The sequence below is a fragment of the Alligator mississippiensis genome, chromosome 12 (genome assembly GCF_030867095.1).
Source record: "Alligator mississippiensis isolate rAllMis1 chromosome 12, rAllMis1, whole genome shotgun sequence".
NCBI lineage: Eukaryota > Metazoa > Chordata > Crocodylia > Alligatoridae > Alligator > Alligator mississippiensis.
In genome coordinates this window covers 36812774-36834564 of record NC_081835.1, presented here as the reverse complement: position 1 = coordinate 36834564, position 21791 = coordinate 36812774, and the positions used below count along the sequence as shown (strand labels likewise).

At 41.8% G+C, this 21791-nt stretch overlaps 2 protein-coding genes across 7 annotated transcripts in view; one reads left to right on the top strand and one right to left on the bottom strand.

The window, feature by feature from the left end:
* The window catches only part of OGN (osteoglycin), a 31374-nt gene extending 14098 nt beyond the window's left edge, over positions 1–17276 (top strand). For both annotated transcript variants that reach the window (XM_059716054.1, XM_006261118.4), the window contains exons 4-7: positions 5050–5208; positions 7323–7525; positions 10119–10214; positions 10350–17276. In XM_059716054.1, coding sequence (XP_059572037.1) covers positions 5050–5208; positions 7323–7525; positions 10119–10214; positions 10350–10520 — 629 coding nt within the window. In that variant the 3' untranslated portion in view covers positions 10521–17276. The remainder of the gene's footprint in view (positions 1–5049; positions 5209–7322; positions 7526–10118; positions 10215–10349) is intronic.
* The window catches only part of CENPP (centromere protein P), a 296268-nt gene that overhangs the window by 237347 nt on the left and 37130 nt on the right, over positions 1–21791 (bottom strand). For all 5 annotated transcript variants that reach the window (XM_019477383.2, XM_019477388.2, XM_059716055.1 and 2 more), the window contains exon 7: positions 20265–20361. In XM_019477383.2, the coding sequence (XP_019332928.1) occupies positions 20265–20361 (97 nt within the window). The remainder of the gene's footprint in view (positions 1–20264; positions 20362–21791) is intronic.

Sequence of the window (21791 nt, the reverse complement as noted above, 5' to 3'; positions counted from 1 at the left end):
TGTGTTGAGGGTTCTTCCTACCGAGGTGCAGCACCTTACACTTCTCAGCATTGAAGGCCATCTGGCTTTGGTCAGTTCACCTTGAGAGCATGTCCAAGTCGGCCTGTATTCCCAGCCTGTCCTGCAGTGTGACCGCCATTCCCCATAATTTGGTGTCATCTGTGACCTTTGCCAGTTTGCATCTGACTTCTGACTCCAGATCGTTAATGAAGATGTTAAAGAGTACCAGCCCAAGTACCAAGCCCTGAGGGACTCCACTGCTCACCCTGTGCCATGTTGATTTGCTCCCATCAACTAATACTCTTTGGGTCCAACCCCAGCTAGCCATTGGACTGTAAGATGATCAAGGCCACAGTTCTCCAGCTTAGCCATGAGAACATCGTGGGGAACTAGGTCAAAGGCTTTCCTGAAATCCAGATATATGACATCCATGTCATCTCCCTTGTCCAGGGCTTGTGTCACCTGGTCATAGAAGGAGATGAGGTTGGTCAGGCAAGACCTGCCAGTCACAAAGCCATGTTGGCTGGCCTTCAGAGGCTTGCCATCCGTTGGGTCTGGTGTTGATGGATCCCTTGACAGTTTTCTCCAGGATTTTTCCAGGGATGGCCATCAGACTGATTGGTCTATAATTCCCTGGGTCATCCTTCCTCCCTTTCTTGAAGATAGGGACCACGCTGGCTCTTTTCCAGTCTTCCGGGACCTCGCCCGAGTGCCATGAATTTTCAAATATCTTTGCTAAGGGGGATGCAATGATGTCTGCCAGCTCTTTCAAGACTCCCGGATGCATTCCGTCTGGGCCTACAGACTTGTGAATGTCCAGATTCTCAAGGCGTTCCTTCACCTGATTCACATCAATTTTGGTCCTGCCACCTGCTTCCAGGCTGGTTTGTGTCCTTTCTGACAGTGTGATCCCCTTGGGAGGGTGAAAACCCAATGCGAAAAAATCATTTAGGAGATTAGCTTTTTCTTGACTGTCAGATGTCAGCTGCCCTGTTTGATCCCGCAGGAGCCCAATGTTATCTTTGTTCTTTTTTTGACTTCCCACATATCTGAAGAAGGACTTTTTGTTGTCCTTGATCCCCAAAGCTAGCCTGAGTTCGGTTTGTGCCCTGGCTTTTCTGGACCGCTCCCTACAGGTGCGGGCGGGTGCTGAGCTTCCCATTTTCCATTTTGGTGATACTTCCCATTTTCCAACTGCAGTAAGCTTCTCTTTTGAGTTTAATGAGGTCCAACAGTTCCTTGTTCAGCCAAGGGAGCGTCCTTGCCCATTTATTACATTTCATGCGAGATGGAATGACTTTCCCCTGTGCCTCAAGGATTATGTTTTAGATGGGTGAATGTTTAAGATGGGTGACCAAAAGCACCTAACTTCATGCTCTGTCTGCACTGGCCCCCTATAGCTTTCCAGGCACAATTCAAAGTGCTGGTTTTGACCTACAAGGCCCTAAATGGCCTGAGCCATACATGCCTAAGGACCACCTTCTCCCTTATGCCTACTGAGGACAACCTCCTACAAATACATTCAGCACACTAAATCCTCTTGGTGAAAAAGCATTGGGGATCATGTTCTGCAGCTGCACCTCAGCTCTACAACTCCCTCTGTTATGAGACTTGTCAGAGCCCAAGCTTGCACTGCTTCCAAAAGATGTCCAAGACCTTCCTATATGAGCAGGAAAAGCCAGGAGAAGATTTTGTTTAGGGGGGGAGGGTCTCTGTCTTATCTTGATGTTCTAATTCTTTTAAGTTGTTTTGGTCCTCTTGCCACTCTCCTATTTTGTTTTCTTATGGTAAGCCATCCTGAGACTTCGTAGAATAGAATGGTTAGAGATGTTTCCTCTGGCATCTCTAAACCAATAAATGGTAGATGCCAAGGAATGAACTGAATAAGGAATAGATCAGGAGTCAGTAATGTTTTTGGCAAAGGTGCCAAACACCCCAACCTCTACCCATGACTTGACTTTGCATGCAAGAGGCAGACGGCGCAGGACCTGCAAGGGCCCAAATCCTAGTTGCTGGTGGCGAGTGCACGTGTTCCTCCAGGCAAACAGTAGAGGAGAGGCCAGACCTGCACTGCCCCAGGCCCCTTCCCAGCCACGCGCCCTGAGGTGCACGTGCAACTGCTACTATGCTGGCGCCAGGGCTTCAGACCCCAGTGCCCCATCCAGGCTCCATGGCGGTGGTGGCTACATGCATGCCTCAGTACACATGCCAGGGCAGTGCGACCCTGATCCCTCCCCCACCATCCACCTGAGGCACACATGCAGCCTCCACTACCACGGAGGCTGCCTGGGGTTCTGGATGTAAGTGCAGCTGTTTGCAGCCTTCCAGCTGCCTGCCACAGCTGGCCTGGGCTCTGGACAGCTGCTGCCTACCACAGAGTCCAGGCTGCTTGCAGCCTCCCATCCACCTGCTGCAAGCAGCCTGTGCTCCGCAACTGGCAGCAGCTGCCCAGAGCCTGGACCACCCATGGCATGCCAAGTAAAATGGCCTCATATACCATACTCTGGCGCACGTGCTAAGGGTTGCTACCCCCTGGCATAAATCACTCTAGAGGAGTGGTTTTCAACTTTTTTGCATTTGTGGACTCCTAAAAAATTTTGAATGGAGGTGTGGACCCCTTTGAATTGTAAATGTGGCAATTCACATACTTTTGATTGATCATAGTTATTATTTGTGGACCCCACAGACAGTCTGATCACAGGTTGAAAACCACTGGTCTACAGATATCCAGTTCAATGCTCCCCCTCTATAACATTCACTTCTGCCACTGCCAGAGAAAGGATACTGGGCTAGATGACCTATTAGTCTGACACAATATGGCACTTCTTATGGTCTTATGCTGGGAAGAGCAGCATCTAAATTGAACGAACAAGCAGTGTCTCCTTACTCTAATATTAAAACCTCCAACTATGTGCATTAGAACTTCTACAGTGCAGTCTTAGTCCGCCTGGCCCAGCCCAGTGTGGGTAGGAGCTGCCTCAGTCCCACAGGGCTGAGCAAGTCCTGGGGAAGAGGCGGTGGTGGGCCCGTCCTGCCTGGACCCAAAGCCTCCATCTTGCAGGCAGCACTGTGAGCAGGCAGGCAAGACTATTGGTGTTGCATAGGTGAGTGGGGCACCACAGCTCCCTGCTGCTGAGCCCTACCCATTGTACCTGGGGTTGTGTGGGTGGGCTGGGGAGCCGGGCAGCTGTGGCACAGGTGGGTTGTAAAGTTTTTATAGTATGGGGGGGGAGGGGCCCTCAGGAAAAAAACAGGTTGAACATTCCTGCAGTAATTGACAATTTTATTCATTAAAGATGTACATTTTTCAATTTAAATAAGATTAGCAAAAGTGTTGAATGTACCATAAAATCCAGAGATACTAAAACAGTATTTTTGATGGGAACCTACCATAAGGCTTCCATTCAGCCCATCTGAATAAAATATATTGCACTGCCCATCACACACAGTGCCCCTCAGCATAAACTTTTTTTCAAGTCATGGTGAATTGAATACTTTTCAACTTCCTCTTCACTTCCACAGCTAATCCATGCTTTTCTTTCCCATTTCCAATGATTCCTGTTTCTTCATTTGCCTTAAATGACTGGCACCCATCATTGAACAGGGCCAAAATAGTTCGCCCATGATCCCTCTGTCTCACCATCACTCAGCCTGTTGCATACAATTAGTGTGGCTCCATGCTCCATGAGGTGAAGCTGGATCAGACTGCCCTGTGCCTCATCTGCAAATAAATTTTGGCGGAACCCAGGACTCATGACAAAAACACCCAGTTCCAGTCATAAATGGGTGACCAATTGGCAGATGGATCCTTTGCAGTGGTTATCTGGAGTACACACATATACTGACAACTGCTGAGACATGGGGTGCCATAGTTTGAAATGCTGTTTGCTCTGCTGTGGCCCCTTTTGGTTTTAGACTAATATTATGCATAGGGGAAACACCATGCATCTGGGACCAAGAAGGCAGTTTTCTTTAAGCCTTACCGGGGATGACTGTTCTTCTGGAGTGGTTTAGTACCTGCTGAGGTGCTGGGGCTTAATGCCCATTTTATGGAAATGGGAGGCTCTTCCCTAGCTTGCTCCTACAGCCATATGGCTGAGGGCAGGTGAAACTTGGAGGCATCTGAACCCCAAGCCTCTGGGCTTGGGCCTGCATGTAAGATGCCTGCCAAAAGATGTTAGAAATATCTGATGGGGGTGAAGGATGTTTGCTGGTTGTAGGGTCACTTATGGTTCTGGACTGACTCATGGATTTGGACTTGATTTGGCTTGGAACACAAAAATTAAAAAAAAAAAAAAGTTTGTACTACATATAAGTAGGTACAAAACAGCTGCTTATAAGTGTATTATGGAGTACTTGTGCTAAAACTTGTAATAGTTTCAAAGAAGGTAAAATGCATCAATTCTGAATATGTTAAGTCTATGAGTGCCTGTAGTAATTTGCATATGTTTATTTCAAGGTCAGGGTTTTCAAATTTGCTCATTTCCAGGTGCCCAGGGAGAACAGGGTCTGACACTAAGGGGAGGGGGGGTAGGAGGGGCTGCAATGAGGAAGAAGCTGGTGGGGGGGAAGAAGGCAAGGGGGCTACCAGACCACCCAGATTTATTTTCCCTGATGTATCAGTGGGAGGGGGACAAATTCAAGCAAACTTCCAATAATTGAAATTCTACACCTAGAAAATTATAACAAATTTATATGTTTTCCATATATAGAATCTATTTATTTGGGGGAGGAGGGGTGTCTTTCTATATTTAGGGTAATTTTACATTCAAGTAAATATGGTAATTGGGAAAAAATGTTGTGTTTAAGAGAATACTTTATCCCTGGCTGAAGTCAATACTGTATGTAAAAAAAAGAAGATAAATCGTAGTCCTCAAATCCTGGTCTTACTATCTGAAGAACAAATGTATGAAACCTTAAAAGAAAAGGAATCTTAAACAGGTATTATAACTCACTGAAAACTTGTTTTCAGCATCCCAATTTAAAAGGACTGATAGCCCTTCTTTTAGCTCTCTCCTGATAGCAGAATATCAAATTATTTGCTTTCAGATTTGCCCACTTGTCTGCTGTGTGTGTGTTTAAGTGGTTCAGTATACTGTGAAGAAACTGACATTGAATCTGTTCCCCCTCTGCCAAAGGAAACAGCCTACCTTTATGCACGATTCAATAAAATAAAGAAGGTGGTAGTCTCAGATTTTGCTGATATTCGTAAGTAATTATTTAAAATTTAAATCTTGTGTTTAAACTGATATTAACTAACATTTAAAGTTCAAATATTTTCTAGGCTGAAAGATGAAACGACTAGAGAATTTGTCAACTGGTAGCAATACCAAAAGAGAGGAATTCTTATGATCTATTTTTGGGAGGGGAGTGTTGCTTTTTGTTTTATTATTTTTTCTTCAATGACCAATATTTGGAAAGACTTTGAAGAATCAGGTCTTGTAGTTAGTCACCAAACAGAGGATAGAAACAACATCCAGGATTACCTGTGTTCAATCAAAGCTAACACATACAGCATGAATTATTGATCATAGGTTGTAATATGCTGCCAACAACACTCAAACAAAGAACCATTTGTAGGAAGAGCTCATTAAATTACCTTAAACAAAAAATATGTTTAGTGAAATCATAAACTGTACACACACTGAAGAAAAAAGGAGGCCCTAATTCAAGGGTGGACAGAGTTACTCACCCTGGAAGCCACATTCGATCCTTCACTGAATTTCAAGAGCTGGATGGGGGGGGGGGGGGAAGTGTTCTGAGCAACCAAGAGCGAAGGTGACCACCCCACCACCTTCCCTCTAGTCCTGCCAGCAGCCACTGGGTCCTGGCCACAGGACTGGGGTCCTTGCTCCACAGCACTGAGCTGCTCTGGCTTTCCCCTTGGGGGGGCGCACCGCAGGGTAAGCGGCACGGTTGCAGCCCCCGCCCCGGCATCCAGCACCTGAGCTGGTAGTCCCAAAGGGGAGAAGTCGGTGTGGCTTATCCACTCTGACCCAGTAATAAATAAAATGATAATAAACACCTACTTCTTCATACGTAAATACATTACGTAAAATTAAATTAGAAATATTTCAGCATTGCAGATTTAACAATCAAAATGGTAGGAGGTACCAGAATTATGGTTGACTGTGTAAAGTTAATCCAGAACCCTTCGCCATACATGTAACACAGTACAATTTTATGCTGCTGCCAGGTGCCTCATTCAACCCTGTATGCAACACAGTGAATGGGCAGTTTCTCAGGTGGTGGGCAGCTCCACAATATACGGGCAGCTCCATGCCTTATTAACTGCATATCAGTGTTTAAATGGTGTGAATACAGTTATTAATTTCATTCTAAGCTTTTCTATGGCACTCTTCACTATAGAGTAGTCCAGAAGGCAGATTGATTAGACCTGCATAACTATGGGAGGTAAGATAGTGATATTTCCACCTTTTATGCAAGAAACTGAGACAAAAGTGTGAAAAACTGTCAAATGTCTACTAGCTTGGGGTGTCTAAACAAACACTGAAGGCCTGAATTTTTACATAAGACTTTATGTGCAGAGCAACAGCCCTACTCACTTCAGTGGCAAATACTCAAAATTTCTATAAATTGGGCCCAATGTGAAAAATGGTGCAAATTACTTGACTGGGACACCACACAGGAAGTTAGTAGGAGAAAAAAAAATATAACTTAGAGGCACTTACACACATGCAGGGAGCCTGCTCCAACACGCTGGAAATTCAGCATGAAAACTGATGCAATCTGACAGTCACGTGCATCATGTGTATCAGTGGCACAGCACATTTCCGTGTAGCAAAAATGGCGGCAGTGCACTTTGAAATAAAACATGTTTGATGTGCTTTAGTTCAAAGCACCCCACCGTCATTTTCTCAGCACAGCAATCTGCCATGCCACTGATACATGTGCCATGCAGGTGCTTTTAATTAGCACAGCTTGCTAATTAGAAGTGCCCAGTGCCTCCTTGGGAACGCATGTAAAAATGCCCTTGTTTTCCAGGTTGATTTTCACCTGACTTAAAACCATGAACCCTTCCTTTTATCTTTTTGCTGACCTCTGCTTCAATTCACTACACACCTTTCCATTTCTACAAGTGAAGCAGGAGTCCTACAGAAAGCAGAAACGTTTTTTATGCCACCACAAAGCACCATCCATTGAGTACAAAGGATATGAAGTTTATAGCAAACTGAGAACAGCAACTTTTTAATTAAAAGTGTTGAGGAAACCGCAGCTTGTAGTGATGGTATGTTATGCCTTTGTTTTATTTTACTAACAAAAAAATAAAAATCAATACTTAGATTTTTTTTTCTTTGTAGCTACCTTAAAGAGAATTGATTTTACTGGAAATATGATAGAAGTAATTGAAGATGGAACTTTTTCAAAACTTCTGTTATTAGAGGAACTTTCACTTGCTGAAAATAAGCTTGTAAAGCTTCCAGTTCTGCCTCCTAAGCTAATTACGTTTAATGCAAACCACAACAGAATTAAGAGCAGAGGAATCAAAGCAAATGCTTTCAAGGTAAACAGAAATGATAAAAACTGGAGTAACTGAAATAATGTAAAACAATATCTATAGTAGTCTAGTCATTATGGTATTAAATTTTGTTTATTCTTATTTTTAAAAAAACTAAGTATAAGTGTAAGAATTTTTTTTTTCAGATTCTTAGAATACTACACTTTAAAGGTATTACCTTCATTAGTCTCAAACCACCACTTAGAAAATGCTAGCACCTAGTTTTGTGTCATATTTTTTACTATGGAAAAATAAACAGAACAATTCTTCTGTTGCAAAGAAACAGAAAGTTCACAATAGATCAGAATGTTTTTGTCACTGGATTCCCATTTGAAATCTCTAAAATATCTTGTGAATAATGTGCAGGTATTTGCAAATAACTACTGTGTAACACTCCACTCTCTAGGAGATCTTGCCTCATTCTGGTTGCGAATCACTTCATTATAGAATAATATCAGTTGTATCAATTGCTTAATAACATCAACTGATTACAGGTGCATATGAGTTCCCATATTAAGCCTACTCTTTCCCCCTCCACAGTTCTAAGACCTAGGCAAACAAGTATTATTTGCTTCCAAACTGATGTCAGATCTGATGATCCTTAACCTTTCATTAGTATTCCACAATTGGTATTCCATAAGCTAATTAAGAAAAATAGTTGGCTGTCATCATTACGAAGTAGACTGGGTAACGTGATTGAGATGAAACTTATCTTTTTGTGATTTTTAACTCGGTCTTAGAAGATAATACTCAAATGACTAGCACACACACATGTATGCAGCTCAAACTTTAATATGGGAATAATTCTGCAGTTGTGGAAAGCTATTGCATTTATTCATTATGAGTTACAGTAATATTTTATAAATGAACAATACAGGGCTTAATTTGATTCTAAGTGAGTACTCACAGATCGCCTTGATGACACAGCAACCAAGGAAAATATGCTGACAGGGGCCAAAATGAGAGGACTTGCAGTATAAGGCTCAGTAAATGTATCACGATCCCTTTTTATACTAGGTTATGATTGCACTGCCTTCAGTTTAGGAAAGGGGTAGCTCAAGTATTCAATTACATATAATCAGATATTTATATGGTCGCACAGAGAGAAAAAAAACACAACTTAAGATTCACAGAGTACCATCCATCACAACAAAAAATATTTAATGAGAAAGTAAATTTATGGGATTTTAAACTATCTCCAAGTTACTACCTTTTCATTTTGAATAATCACTTGGTTTGAATGTTCAAACCAAGAAAATCACAATTGTCTCAAATTGTTTAAGGCAAGTTCAAGTTTTACACAGAACTTTTTATTAAAAATTTTTCAAAACAAATGGAAATGCATGTTACAGAAAATGCTTAATATGTTAGTATGTTTTGTATTATGCATAGTACTTTCAGTAAAAGAAGTTTCATGCTGGATACCTTTATGAACATTCATTAGGAATGCACGGATAGGGATTTTTGAGGCTGATACCAATAGCCGATGTTTAAGGAGGCATATCGTCCGATACCGATCCAATAGAGCTGCCTCCAGGTGGTAAGTGCGGTGTAGTGGAAGGGAAGAGGGGAGGGAAGGGGCATGGGAGGGGAGCAGATGAATGCCCCCCACAATGAGGGAGGGGACAGGGGCAGAGGCAGGTGCTACTCAGGGGGATGGAGAGGGGCGTGGGATGGAGGTGCGTCTCGTGGTGTGTGGGAAGCTCTTTCCACTGCTTGCACCCCAGGAGGGCAGGGGGGCATATACCCCTGGATCTGCATGGTGGCAGCTACAGGGTGGAGCCAGAGCTGGCACTGTGCAGGGGGCTGGGCTCAGAGTGGACTCTGGGAGGGGTTGCAGCCACCCCAAATTTTGCCACAGCTCTGCTCCCGGTCCCGTGCCACTGTCCGGCGCAGCCCTGGCTTTTTCCAGCGCTTGGATAGAGGTGGGGCATTCAGCCAGGGTTGAGCTGGGCAGTGGCACAGGGCTGGGAACAGAGCTGTGGCAAAATCTGGGGTGGCTGCAGCCTCCTCCCAGTGCCGCTGGAGCCTGCTCCAAGCCCAGCCCCCAGCGAGAAGAGCCACACAGCGCCGGCTCCAGCTCTACCCCGTAGCTGCTGCCCGCTCCACGCTGCACAGATCCGGGGGCACACGCTCCCCCACCCTCCCGAGGTGCAAGCAGCAGTGGGAGCTGTCTCCCCCCATGAGCTGCAGCTCCGTCTTGCGCCCCACCCAACCCGTCTCCCTGCCCCTGCCCTCTCCCTCACCACGGGGGGGGGTGATCTGCCCCGCCACACCCCTTCCCTCCCCCCCTCCCTTCCGACTTACTAGCTGGAGGCAGCCCCTTCCCTCCCACGCTGCCGGCTCTGCTCCGTGCTACACTGTGGCTGCACACAGCACAGGGCCAATATCCAATATAGACAATTTTCTTCATGTCGGTACCGATCTGGTATCGGATCGAAGTACTGGTGCACCTCTAACATTTATTGACTAAAATTATAGATTCAGAAGTAAAATAATGAAATCTTTATTACTAGACAGGAACATGAGTTATTAAACTGCTAACAGAATAATCAAGACAACTCATGCTAACATATTTCCTCACACCTCTTTCCTACAGAAGCTGACCAATTTGTCACACCTCTATCTAGGACATAATGCACTAGATTCTGTACCTCTAAATCTACCAGAGAGCCTGTGTATTCTGCACCTTCAGGTATTCTCAAAATATTCCTGTTATTATAATGCAAAGAGTATGACTAATAATTTAATTTAAATTCAAACCTATGTAGCTTTTATATAGGTTCTGAAGGTGTAATAAATTCAGACTAACTTTGTTTTGTTCTTGCAGTTTAACAACATAACTACAATCAAAGATGATACTTTCTGCAAATCTAACAACACACGTTATGTCCATCCACACATGGAAGAGATAAGAATGGAAGGCAATCCAATCATCTTGGGAAAGCATCCTAATGCTTTTTCCTGCTTGAGAACGCTGCCTACAGGAGCATACTACTAACCACTGCCTACTCAATTATATATGCTATAAACTTAAGTATGATAACAGAAGATCATTTTTGTTTCTGAGTTTAAATGGTTGCATCCTCTCCCTTTTTAACAGTGTTTCTCTACGTACTCAAAGAATATTTAACCATAATATAAATGTATTCTAGTCTGGAAACTAACTATGTAAAAATGCACTTTTTGCTTACCATTCCCAATACCACACACGTGTTCAAAACTGTATGGTTTTGACAGTGTAAATAATAGTCTCTAACTTGCAATCCCTAGGTTTGCAAACATTCTTTATTCAGAGGTAGAGCTATACAAAAACATTGTTTGTATTTTTTCCAGGCTTGGCAGCAACCTGAAAAGTTTTGATTTCAGGTTGACACAAAAGAAAACTTCCAAGAAAGTGTCTAAATGCAACATTTTCAGTCATTTCGGAAATTTTTTCCAGCAAAACTGATGCAAATCTTTCAGTTGAAAACAGTTTCTTAACTGAAGAACTTTATCAAGCTCTATTTAGAGATATCATTCCTTTCAGTTAAATGTTTTAGTAGTAATACTCCTGTGACTATAGGTTTTGGGTTACTTTTAAGTTTGAATTACTTTATTCTTATTAGCGCTGTAGAGCCAACATAGTAAAAAGAATGGTATCCTGGCCTGTGCATCAGCACATTTGTTGACCTAATTCCAAGCACCAGCACAACCCTGTTTTCAATTAGCCACATTAGGATTACAATGGTATAAGAACACACAGACTCTCATAATGAACCATCTTTAATACTGATTAAAATACATTAACTTGACAGAGCATTATTTTGCTAAGGATTTCCTTTGATTTCATTTCAGGAAAAGTAGTTGAGCTTAAATAAGGTTTAAGTAAGCACAGAAGTACTATTGTTTTTAATTTTGTAAATAAAATATGTTGCTAAGGAATTCACTGAGAAGAAACAAAAAGATTTTTTACAAGAGTCACTCTTCAGAGTAATTTTTTTTTTCAATTATTTGAAAACTGCAAAAATACTTTGAATAAAAATCAAAGTTGATTTTATTATCAAGTACAGAACCACGTTTAAAAAAGTAATGTGAAATTTAATTAACACCATTTAACCCTCAATTACTTTAAGACCTAGGCATCACCTCTCATATTAACGATCAGGACTTCTGACAGTCAGCTCACATTAAAGCAGAGATAATACCCTAGAGATATTAATTCTAACAACATTAATACACATGTTCAAATATTTTTTTTCTTTCAAGTGATTTCTTGTGTGTTTTAATAAAAATCTGGAGTGAGCTCATATGGCTTAATTGCTTCAGAAATATGAATGCCAAAACAAAAAAAAAGCTACATGGTTAGTACAAGACTTTCCTAGGCAAGAGATAAACATAAGAAGCTTGATGAAACATGAGAAGTTCTAAATTCCCTAATAATATAATAACTAGCTTAGGATCTTTATTAGTATAGTTATTTTAACTTCAGGCTTATAATGCAAGATTTAGGGGGGCTGGTATTTCTAAAACTTTTTAATTTTACATTTAGTAAAACAATATATCACTGTGCTGTGGGGCATTAAAAACTAGACAGTGAATGCTGTCAAGTGTCCCTTAAATGCCTCCGATACCTCCGTATTTACCTGAATCTAAGATGACTTTGAGTTTAAGATAACCCCTCAATAATTACATTCTAAACCTGGAAAATTGTAAATTTGTTATAATTTTCCACCTCTAGAATTTAATTATTGGAGGTTGTCTTTAATCTGTCCCCCTTACTGCTATGCCATAAAAGCTGTGGCAAACAACAGGAAAAGCAGAGTTGGGGGTAGAAGCAGGGGTACGGGAGGCAAGTTGCCTGCCCCCACCCGTTACCTCCCTGGTGCCTGCCCCCTTGCCACTTTCCTACCCCTTGTCTCCCCCCACCTACCTCCCCCTTACCCCTGCGCCTGCTACAGCTGAGTTAGACTCCAGCTAGGAGCCATGAAGGGCAGTTCCACAGGGAGCCCAGCTGGCTGGAGACCACAGCAGCAGCATGCAGATTCCTCCTTCCCTGCCTGACTCCCTGTCAGCAAGGCCGACAGACAAGGGGAGGCAGGAAGTGGGGCTGGGCAGACGTTGGAAACAGTAATCTATATGCTGCTAATGCTGTTCCTACCCCAGCTGGGCTCCCTGCACAGCCACTTCTCACAGCTCCCAGGTGTGATACTTTAGTCTAAGAAGAGGCTTTGTTTTCCTCATGATGAATGGGGGTGGGGAAGGACAACCTTGTCAAGTAAAGTCAAGTAAATACAGTATGACTATGAACATGTGAGTACAGAAATCTAACAGACTTTTTAGTAGTGTCCAAATCAAAAAAGTTATTTGGGTTGGTATGCTCTCCTGAAAGAAAAACATGGTTAGAATAGTTTTAAACATGGAAAGCCACAAGATCTTTATGCCTCTGCTCTGTAATTTAAAGTAAACTTAGTACCAGTTTAAATTCTCTACTTTTAAACATGAATTTATCAGTCTACTATGCCTTTAATAAGTTTAGAGAGTTGGTGTCTAAATGTTGTATTACCACTTTCTATTTAAATATATTAATGACTCATGAAACGCTGATGCTTTAATATTTTAGTCCCATGTAAAAATATTTAAAATAATTCCACAGCAAATGAAATTAAACTCAAAGTTCAAGTCAAAGTGATACCAAGAGGAAAAAGGAAACAAACAAACAAACAAACAAACAAACAAACACTATAAGGACACTCTTTTGTCCTTATAATGTCAATTGCTTAAGATGAAGAAAACTCAAATAAACAATAGCCAGTGTACAATACTGTTGCATGTGTAGTATCCCAGATCTTGCCCTCATTATAAATCATTAATAATAAACAAAGTTTTCAATAAGACCAAAAATGATTACAAATGGTCTTTACACTGCTTTCCTAGGATAATATCATTTTTATATATTAGAAAGCTACATTAAAATTACACTTCAACTGCCATTAAAAGCTTAATTTATAAAATGTACTAGATATTAGCAGTTATGCTGATTTCAATTAAAGGCAAGTGATATTCTCTGAAAACCATAAAAGTGCATTAATAATGCACAATAATTAATTTATCCATCCCACCTAATAGTAGTTTAGCTCTCCAGATCCCTTAAATAAGGCTGTAAAATGAAGGGATTTTAAAAGATATGTTAATAAATAAAATCTGCATCGCAAGTTTACTTCCTTCATTAGTAATCATATCTTATGAAGCTGAATATGGATTTCTTGCCTTACTGATTTTTTTAAAATGAAAGTTTCAATTACTGTTCTCTTATCAGTTCACTAGCATCAGTTAAAATGTATCAACAGAGCTCCCAAAGCAGATCTGATTATTTAAAATTTTACAAGTCTACATTAGCATATTATGAATTTATGCCATCCATGTTGCTGCACTGGTGAAAATCCCTAATGTAGATGTACTTCATTGCTACTAGGGGACGGCAGGAGTATAAATCAATTGGTTTAACTACCAATAATACAGTATTAACCCCAACAAATAAAAGGTCATGTACAAGACACCTCCTCACCCCTTCTGACTATACATGTGACATTTTTGCAGAGCATGGGCAGAAGTAGGTATAAAAAAAGTCAGTGCTATTTTTTAATTTTTCCTTTTATAACCTAGGAAAACTAATTCTACAAGGTTACAGTACTGTTATAATTTTTAAACTATAATGCTTAGCAGTTTCATTAAAAAAAAAAAAATGGACCTACCTGTTTATCATATCTATTTATTTATATATCTTGACTTCTAGAGAAGTCAGCCAAAGACACTTTGGGGTTATTGCTCATTGCTTGCTTTAAAATTATAGGTAACTATATAAACTGCCACCGAGATGTGACTTATAAGATCTAGCACAACCATCAATCCTTAAATTACTACAGTTTTTACATGCAGTTCATCACCTGTATAAAACGCATTTATAGCAACATTTTTGCACCCGAGGGAGAAAGCGTTTCCAAAAGTGTCAAACCTCTCTCACAAATATAGTTAGTCCAATAAAACATATAACAAAAACAGTTTTTCTAACAGAAATCAAATATGTTTCAATTTAGTTAACAAAATCATTACAGCTCTTAAAGCAGAAAGTTTTACGAAAGAACAAACCAAGTGTGGCTGCTACACATCTTAAAGAAAGTCTTAGTATGGAGAGGCAAGGATTTCTTAGGGTGATGTCTTTTATTAGACCAGCTATGTAGCTGGGATAGTATTAAATGAGCTTTCAAATGCAAGACATTCTTCCTCAGTTCTCTGATCACAGGGAACTAGGCACGGCATAGTCACTATGGCTCTCTGTAATCAGAGACCTGAGGAAGAATGTCTTTTATTTGAAAGTTTGTCTAAGTCTATCCAAACAACACAGTTGGTCCAATAAAAGATTACCAACCTAAGAAATCGTTGCCTCACACAGAATTTCTGGACCACTACAGCTACAATATTACTTTTACATTACCATTAGCACGAAGAAACATAATAGGATGGCCACCTATTTAGGACATTTGCCAAAAACTAACCATGGCTACCCAACCATTACTATTCTAAATAATCTTATAAAATATTTAACACAAACAAAAAATTGTAAACTAGTGATTTGGGGGACAGTCTCCATTCACTATCATTTCATTCTCATCAGCCACATTCCCCACATGAAATAATCTAACATCTCACTCTTCAGGGTGGACCACCCCAGCACACAAATGCACACCATAAGCAACACTGTTAAAATTTACATATGTGAACTTATAGCAAAACGCTCCAGTGTGATACTGTGGAAAGTCATTATATGAGGATGGTGTCTGTACCCTTGTGATACTGTCAAAGATTCCTAAAGTATGTACAAAGGAATATTTATTTTTAGCATAAGGTATCCTTTTATTTTCAGATGGGTGCTAACAGTACTATATTCACTGTTTCATCCTTTCCCAAAGTCTATTAGCAAAGAAACAGAAATAAACTATACCATGGGTCATGTTTTCACCATTTCCGATATCATGCCTCTGGACCTTTTACTGCCTCTCCCACCTTCAGAAATACTCTTTATACTTCTACACAAAGCGAACTAATTCTCTTAATAGGTCTACATTCTTCACATTTAGTAAAATGTCCCAAAAATGTATGCTTTTTCTAAACGCTTTTGTTATAAAAGCTGTTAAAAAAAAAGAACATTATACTTGTCATAGAGAAAGATATTTCTGGTATATCAATAGCAAATCATCATAAATTTGTGATCTTCACTACTCAGTAGCCAGCATTAATATTTTGCAATCTAAATACAAGTTTACCAGGACAAACAAACTTTTCCCATCTTTTATTATCCAAATGTCTATATACACGTTCTAAGGACTAATAACATATCATTGAACATGGTGGCTACAAGTACTCCATATTTCCCTAATCCTTCTTTTCCATGTGAGAGCCCTTGAAAGAACAATCAGAACTGCTCTTATACTATGGCTTGAAGTACTTCAGGGTGGATTTATCTGAATAGCTGCAGAGAAATATAGGATTAAAAAAAAATAACACAATCTTTACCCATCTCACTCCTGCTCCAGTACACAGTTGGGAGGTGCAACAAAAATAAAAAAGGTTGAGCATTACATGAGTGAATGGTTCCATGAATGCATGAGAGAAACAGCACGGAAATGTCACGTTAGAAGAGTGCAACAGAAAATATTATGAGAGAAAGAATTATTCTAAACATCTGAAAAAGTAATGGTACATATTAGAGTTTAGGTACTGAAAGACTAAGGTTCATTCACAGTGCAAGGACTGTTTGGAAGAAGGAAGTGAGTAAGAAAGCTGCCAAAGCTTACTGAGGGAACTATTTAAGATGGGTGATATTACACTTGGTGCACAACACATTTAATAAGCATTTTAATAATTTTAAAGAAATTATCAAGAAATCTATTATCCTGGAACTAAAAAGAGTGCTGATAAGTTAGGTAATAAAATTTCCTCGTACCTTTTATAATTATGCGTATTGAAATTAAATAAGGGAAACACGTCACTCAAGTACCTATTCATGTCATAATAAAACCAAAAATAAACAAACAAAACCAGAAATACCTCTAAGAAGGTCCAACCAAGATAAGTTATCAATATTCTCTGAAAGACATCATCCAACTTTATCTTTGAACTTTTAAGGTATTGATCAAAGTAAAAGGAAGTAACATGACTAGAAAATGTTTCAGGATTTTTTCATCAAAAGTGGAGCAACACAAGAGTCTACATAGCATTCACAATTCTATTTTATGCCTTTGACATTAAAATTAGTGATTTCCTAACCTGTCAAACTTAAATCATTACTTTCTCTAAAGAGTATTAAAAAACTTTATACCCTCCAGTCTGAACCAAAATACACAAAACCTCCTCAGAAGACTCTCTCTTTTAAATTTTAATCTATTGCTGCATGATGTCAGTAACGTAGGTTTTGAGGGGGGAGGGAGGTTGTTTTGTTTACAAAAGTTCTTTTCTGTCAAACTAATTCACTGGTATTATAGACAGATATTTTCATAGTTATAAGTATCAAGCCATTTTCTAAGTATGTTATTAGAATAATATTATGTATCTTTACATACAGTACTTAACTGCATGTAATGGAAGTTCATTAAGACATGGAATGAAATTACTATAGTGCTTTTGTTTTTTATTGTTACTTATATATATTTTTTTATTGTCTAAGGAGTTCTGTCAAATAAAAAAAAGCAGAAAAACATTAAAGTTTATTTCTTAAAAATGAGACAAAGGAGAATACTGAAATAACTATGTTTGGGATTGTCAGGATGCATCCTAGAAATGCAATTATTAGCAAATTTTGGTTTTTAAAAAAAACTCTTCTTTCAGAGCACAGCTATAGTATAATTCACCTGACCATAACAGGTTAAGATGGGAATCAATGCAATTGCTATACTGATCCTTACTTAAAAACAAGCAAGCAAGCAAACAAACAAACATATGTTGGAAGCTTACAACTAATCACAGTTCTTCCACTATGGTTCCTGAATTAATTTTACCCAGGTATGCATGCTCATACCATTTTAAAGACATGCATCTTATCTTTACACATATGGCAAGTAATCGTGCATATATGAACAGAGGTGTCATCATAATAAGTAAGACAGATTTAACACTAATATATTAACTCATTTGAAGTTTTCTGCTGACAATACGTTGCCCATGGACTGGTCATCATAATTAGTCCCTATTTTGCAAAATGGCTTGGTTAGCATTTAAGTCTGAAAGTTTAAGTAAAACTACAGCAGGAAAAATGAAAGATCATTAAAGAATAATGATCATTCGGGTTCAGTAATTATACCAAACAAAGCAAACATTAAATTGAATGAATAACACTGTGCACTCAAAACTACTACTCTCCAATTACCATTGAAATTCAGGAAGAAAGCACTACCTTCCAGATCTGTGCTGCATTCTCCAAAGGGAAAATATCTCCCTCGTCATTACACCAAGGCTGAGACATATCACAGATTCATAGATGTTAGGGTCGGAAGAGACCTCAATAGATCATCGAGTCCAACCCCCTGCATAGGCAGGAAAGAGTGTTGGGTTCAGATGACCCCAGCCAGATGCCCATCTAACCTCCTCTTGAAGACCCCCAGGGTAGGGGAGAGCACCACCTCCTTTGGGAGCCCATTCCAGATTTTGGCCACTAACTGTGAAGAAGTTCCTCCTAATGTCCAGTCTAAATCTGCTCTCTGATAGCTTATGGCCATTATTTCTTGTGACCCCCAGGGGCGCCTTGTTTAGTAGATCGGTTTGGCTTGAGTTGTGCTCGACTACAGTCCTACCCTAGGCTGCCACGCGAATAAGGCTTAAGCTGACTCTGTGTCCTGGGTCTCCTCAGCCCTAAGTGGGCTCCAGACATTTTTGTGCACTCAGGCACTATTGGGACTTCCCAAACCCAAACCCTGCCACTCCCAAACCCAAGTCACCAGTATAAACTATAACTAGTGTTCCATGTTTTCAGTTTTTATTAAAAAAAACAACAACAAAAAAACAGGAATTTTTCAGGGTTTATTTTCCAAACATAAAAACCAGGTTGAAATCGGGATAAAAGGAAGAAAAGGAAAAAAAAAAAATGGTTTAAATCAGGGCTCCGCTTGTCCCTAACTCACCCCAGCCCCCAGGCTGTGCCATGCCATAGTACAGGCAGATGGCATTGGCTGCTCCTGGGACCACTGCAGCAGGGACTGGGGTGAATGGCAATAAGCAGAGCCCTGGGTGGCACAGGGTGCAATGCAACTTGGCCCCGCTCACCCCAGCCCCTGCTGCGCTGCAGCAACCTATGCCAGCTGCCTGCAGCTGCTGGGCAGTACTGCAGCCCAAACCCCTCAGGGCTTCGCTTGTCTCCACTCACCCCAACTGCTGCTGCAGAAGCCCTAAGAGCAGCCAACATCATGGTACAGCCCAGGGACCGTGGGGAGTGGCGAGCGGCCGGACATGGGGGGGGCCCAACTCCAACCAGTGGCTCCTACCCTGTGGGCCCGTGTGGAGTGGTCGGATGCAGGACCCGCCGCAGGAAGCAGGGCCAGGCTCTCCTGCCTGCCCCCTGGCAGGGCTTGCAGCTCTCAGCACCCAGGGCAGGGCCGCAGCCAGAGCCACTGGGGTGTAGCTGGGACCCGCCCACCCTGGGAGCGATTCACACGGCCCCTCCTGCCCCACCTGGGGTCAGAGCCCGGGGCCCTGCACCACCAGGCAGTGGGTCCAGCCACTCTCCCCCAGCTCCCACGTGGCTACCACCCCCTTTTCTGCATGTGGCCACTGCCACACCCTGTCCCCTCCATGTCTGGCTGGAAACCTGTGCCTCAGGTAACTGACACCTTTAGCTTATCGGCACCCCTCCAGCCATTCCCCACTAGTGCCGGATAACAGGGATTTAACTGTACCCAGTAAAATTGAGTGAACTGAAGAACAGGTGTAAATCAGCAAAAATGGGTATAAAACAGTAAAAACCAAATAACTTCAATTTAAATAATCAGGGAATTTATCAGTGAAAAATCAGGAAAAATTGAAAACACAGAACACTAACTATAACAAAGGAAAAAGCCTCTATCTATAACACCAATTAACTTGCTCTGGGCCCGAACACAAACAGTGGCTATCTGTCTGTACAACAGGCTTCTCTTCATCCTGGGTCACATTCCTCTGTTTGCCTCCCCTAAGATAGCATCAGCGCCAGCTAAGAGCTCTTGTGGCCCCTCCCGCTCTGGAGCTCCTTCCTTTGCAGCCTCCAGAGTCAGATTGACTATGTAGGCTCAGGCTCTGAGCTTATATACATGCTAAGCCCTGCCCCCTTCCAGTCAAGTGCTTCAGCAGACATCACAGGTGTGTTTATCCTGACCCTGAGGACCTGCCCACTTGCCCTGCGGCTGCTTAGCTGATGTTTGCAGCTCTTAGCCCCTCAGCAGTCTGGCTATTTGTCCCTTGTGTCTGTTACTGCTGGCTTTTGGCTACATCTCAGCTAGCAAGTAGCTAGGTTCCTTAGCTGCTAGCTTTCCCTGACCAGCTCGTCCTGTTGCAGCTTCCTCTTAAGTAACAGGAGCCTTTTGGCTCCTTTTTACACTACATGAAATAAATATATTTTATTATTCTGAAAAGTCCTGCACAAAGTATCACTTTTGTTTTCTTTGCTCTTTCAAGCAAAAAATTTTGATCATATACACAAAGAATATATAGATATATAAAAATACAAACATTAACACACTACCTTGAAATGTAGGAAGGTGCATTTACGATGTTTACACCACTGAGCAAAGTTGGAAAAGGCTCTGAAAAAAAGCAAAAGGTTTCCTTCTTCTTCAGCCCTATAGGAAAAAAAGTATGTAGGTCAGTAAATAGGCCTTGTAACATGTATCTATGAGGAGCATAATTTTTTTCTGCTACAGAATTTAACTGGTTTCTTAAGATTTGGTTCTTAAGCCTGGAACTTACAACAGGTTTCAGACTGGAAGAACCCATGCAAAGTCAAAAGGAATCTGAATAACGTTCACAGAAGAACTGAATAGTTTTTCAACCATAACTTTAATCACTGAGGACACAGACAGAATGATAAAAGTAGTCCTGTAGAGAAAACAAGATGAATGTAATAACTTGAGGTAGGCAAGGTTCTTTGGGTAGATGTGGTATCTTTTATTAGACCGAGTAGTTGAAAAAATGCTCTTTGCAAGCTTTTGGGCACAAGCACCCTTCTTCAGGCATAGGGAGTCTCTGCTGTTGTTCTGAAATCTCCAAGGAATGAAAGACGCTAAGTGTGACACTAGGTCAGTGAGAATGTAAATTGATGGGAATTAGGAAAACAATAGGTAGAGAAGGGAGGGGAGGGGAACAGAGGGGGAGAAATAATGCCAAAGCAGAGACTCCCTATGCCTGAAGGGTGCTTGTGCCCGAAACCTGGCCAACAACTAGGGCTGTCAATTAATTGCAGTTAACGTGTGCTATTAACATATTAATTGTTGGTCACATTAATTTTTTTAATGTGTTAAGTGCACACATAGTTTTGGAGCCCATACCTGGGCTCTGCTCTGCCACTGTCACCTTCACCTCCGGGCTGCCCCAAGGGGCAACAGTGGCAGCACAGAGGACCACAGGGCAGCCCTGGCACAGGCTCTGGGAGGCTGCAGCAGGGGAGGAGGGGGAGGGCACGCACAGACACAGAGCTGCAGCCTGCAGGCAGCCAGGAACACAGCCCAGCAGCATATGGAGCAGCACCCAGCAGGCAAGTCTGTGAAGAGGAAAGGGCATGTGGGAGGGAAGGGGTGTGGGAGGGCAGATGGAGTCCCCCACAGTGAGGGAGGGGGTGGGGCAGGGGTGAATGGGGCCCAGTGGGTCGTGGGATGGAGCCATGAGCGGCTCATCCAGGGGCACAGGGGGGCTCCTGCCACTGCGCACACCTCAGGGGAAGCACTGGGGGCATGTGCCCCCTGGATTTGTGCATGGGGCAGAGGAGGGCTGCCACCGTGGGCTGGGGCTCTGTGCCCCCTGCCTTTGCCCAGGAGCTGCACACTGGCTGAGCTGCATCCCCTGCCAGTTCAGCACTGGAAAACACAGTATGGCGTCTCACATCTTCTGGGGCAGTGGGGCACAGAGCCCAGTGCGCAGCAGCACCCTGCCTCTACCCCATGCACAAATCTGGGGGGGCACACAGCCCCCATGCCTCCCCCAGGGTGTGTGCAGCAGCGGGAGACCCCCTGCACACGCCATGCACAGCTCCATCCCCTGACCTGCCCCAGCCCCA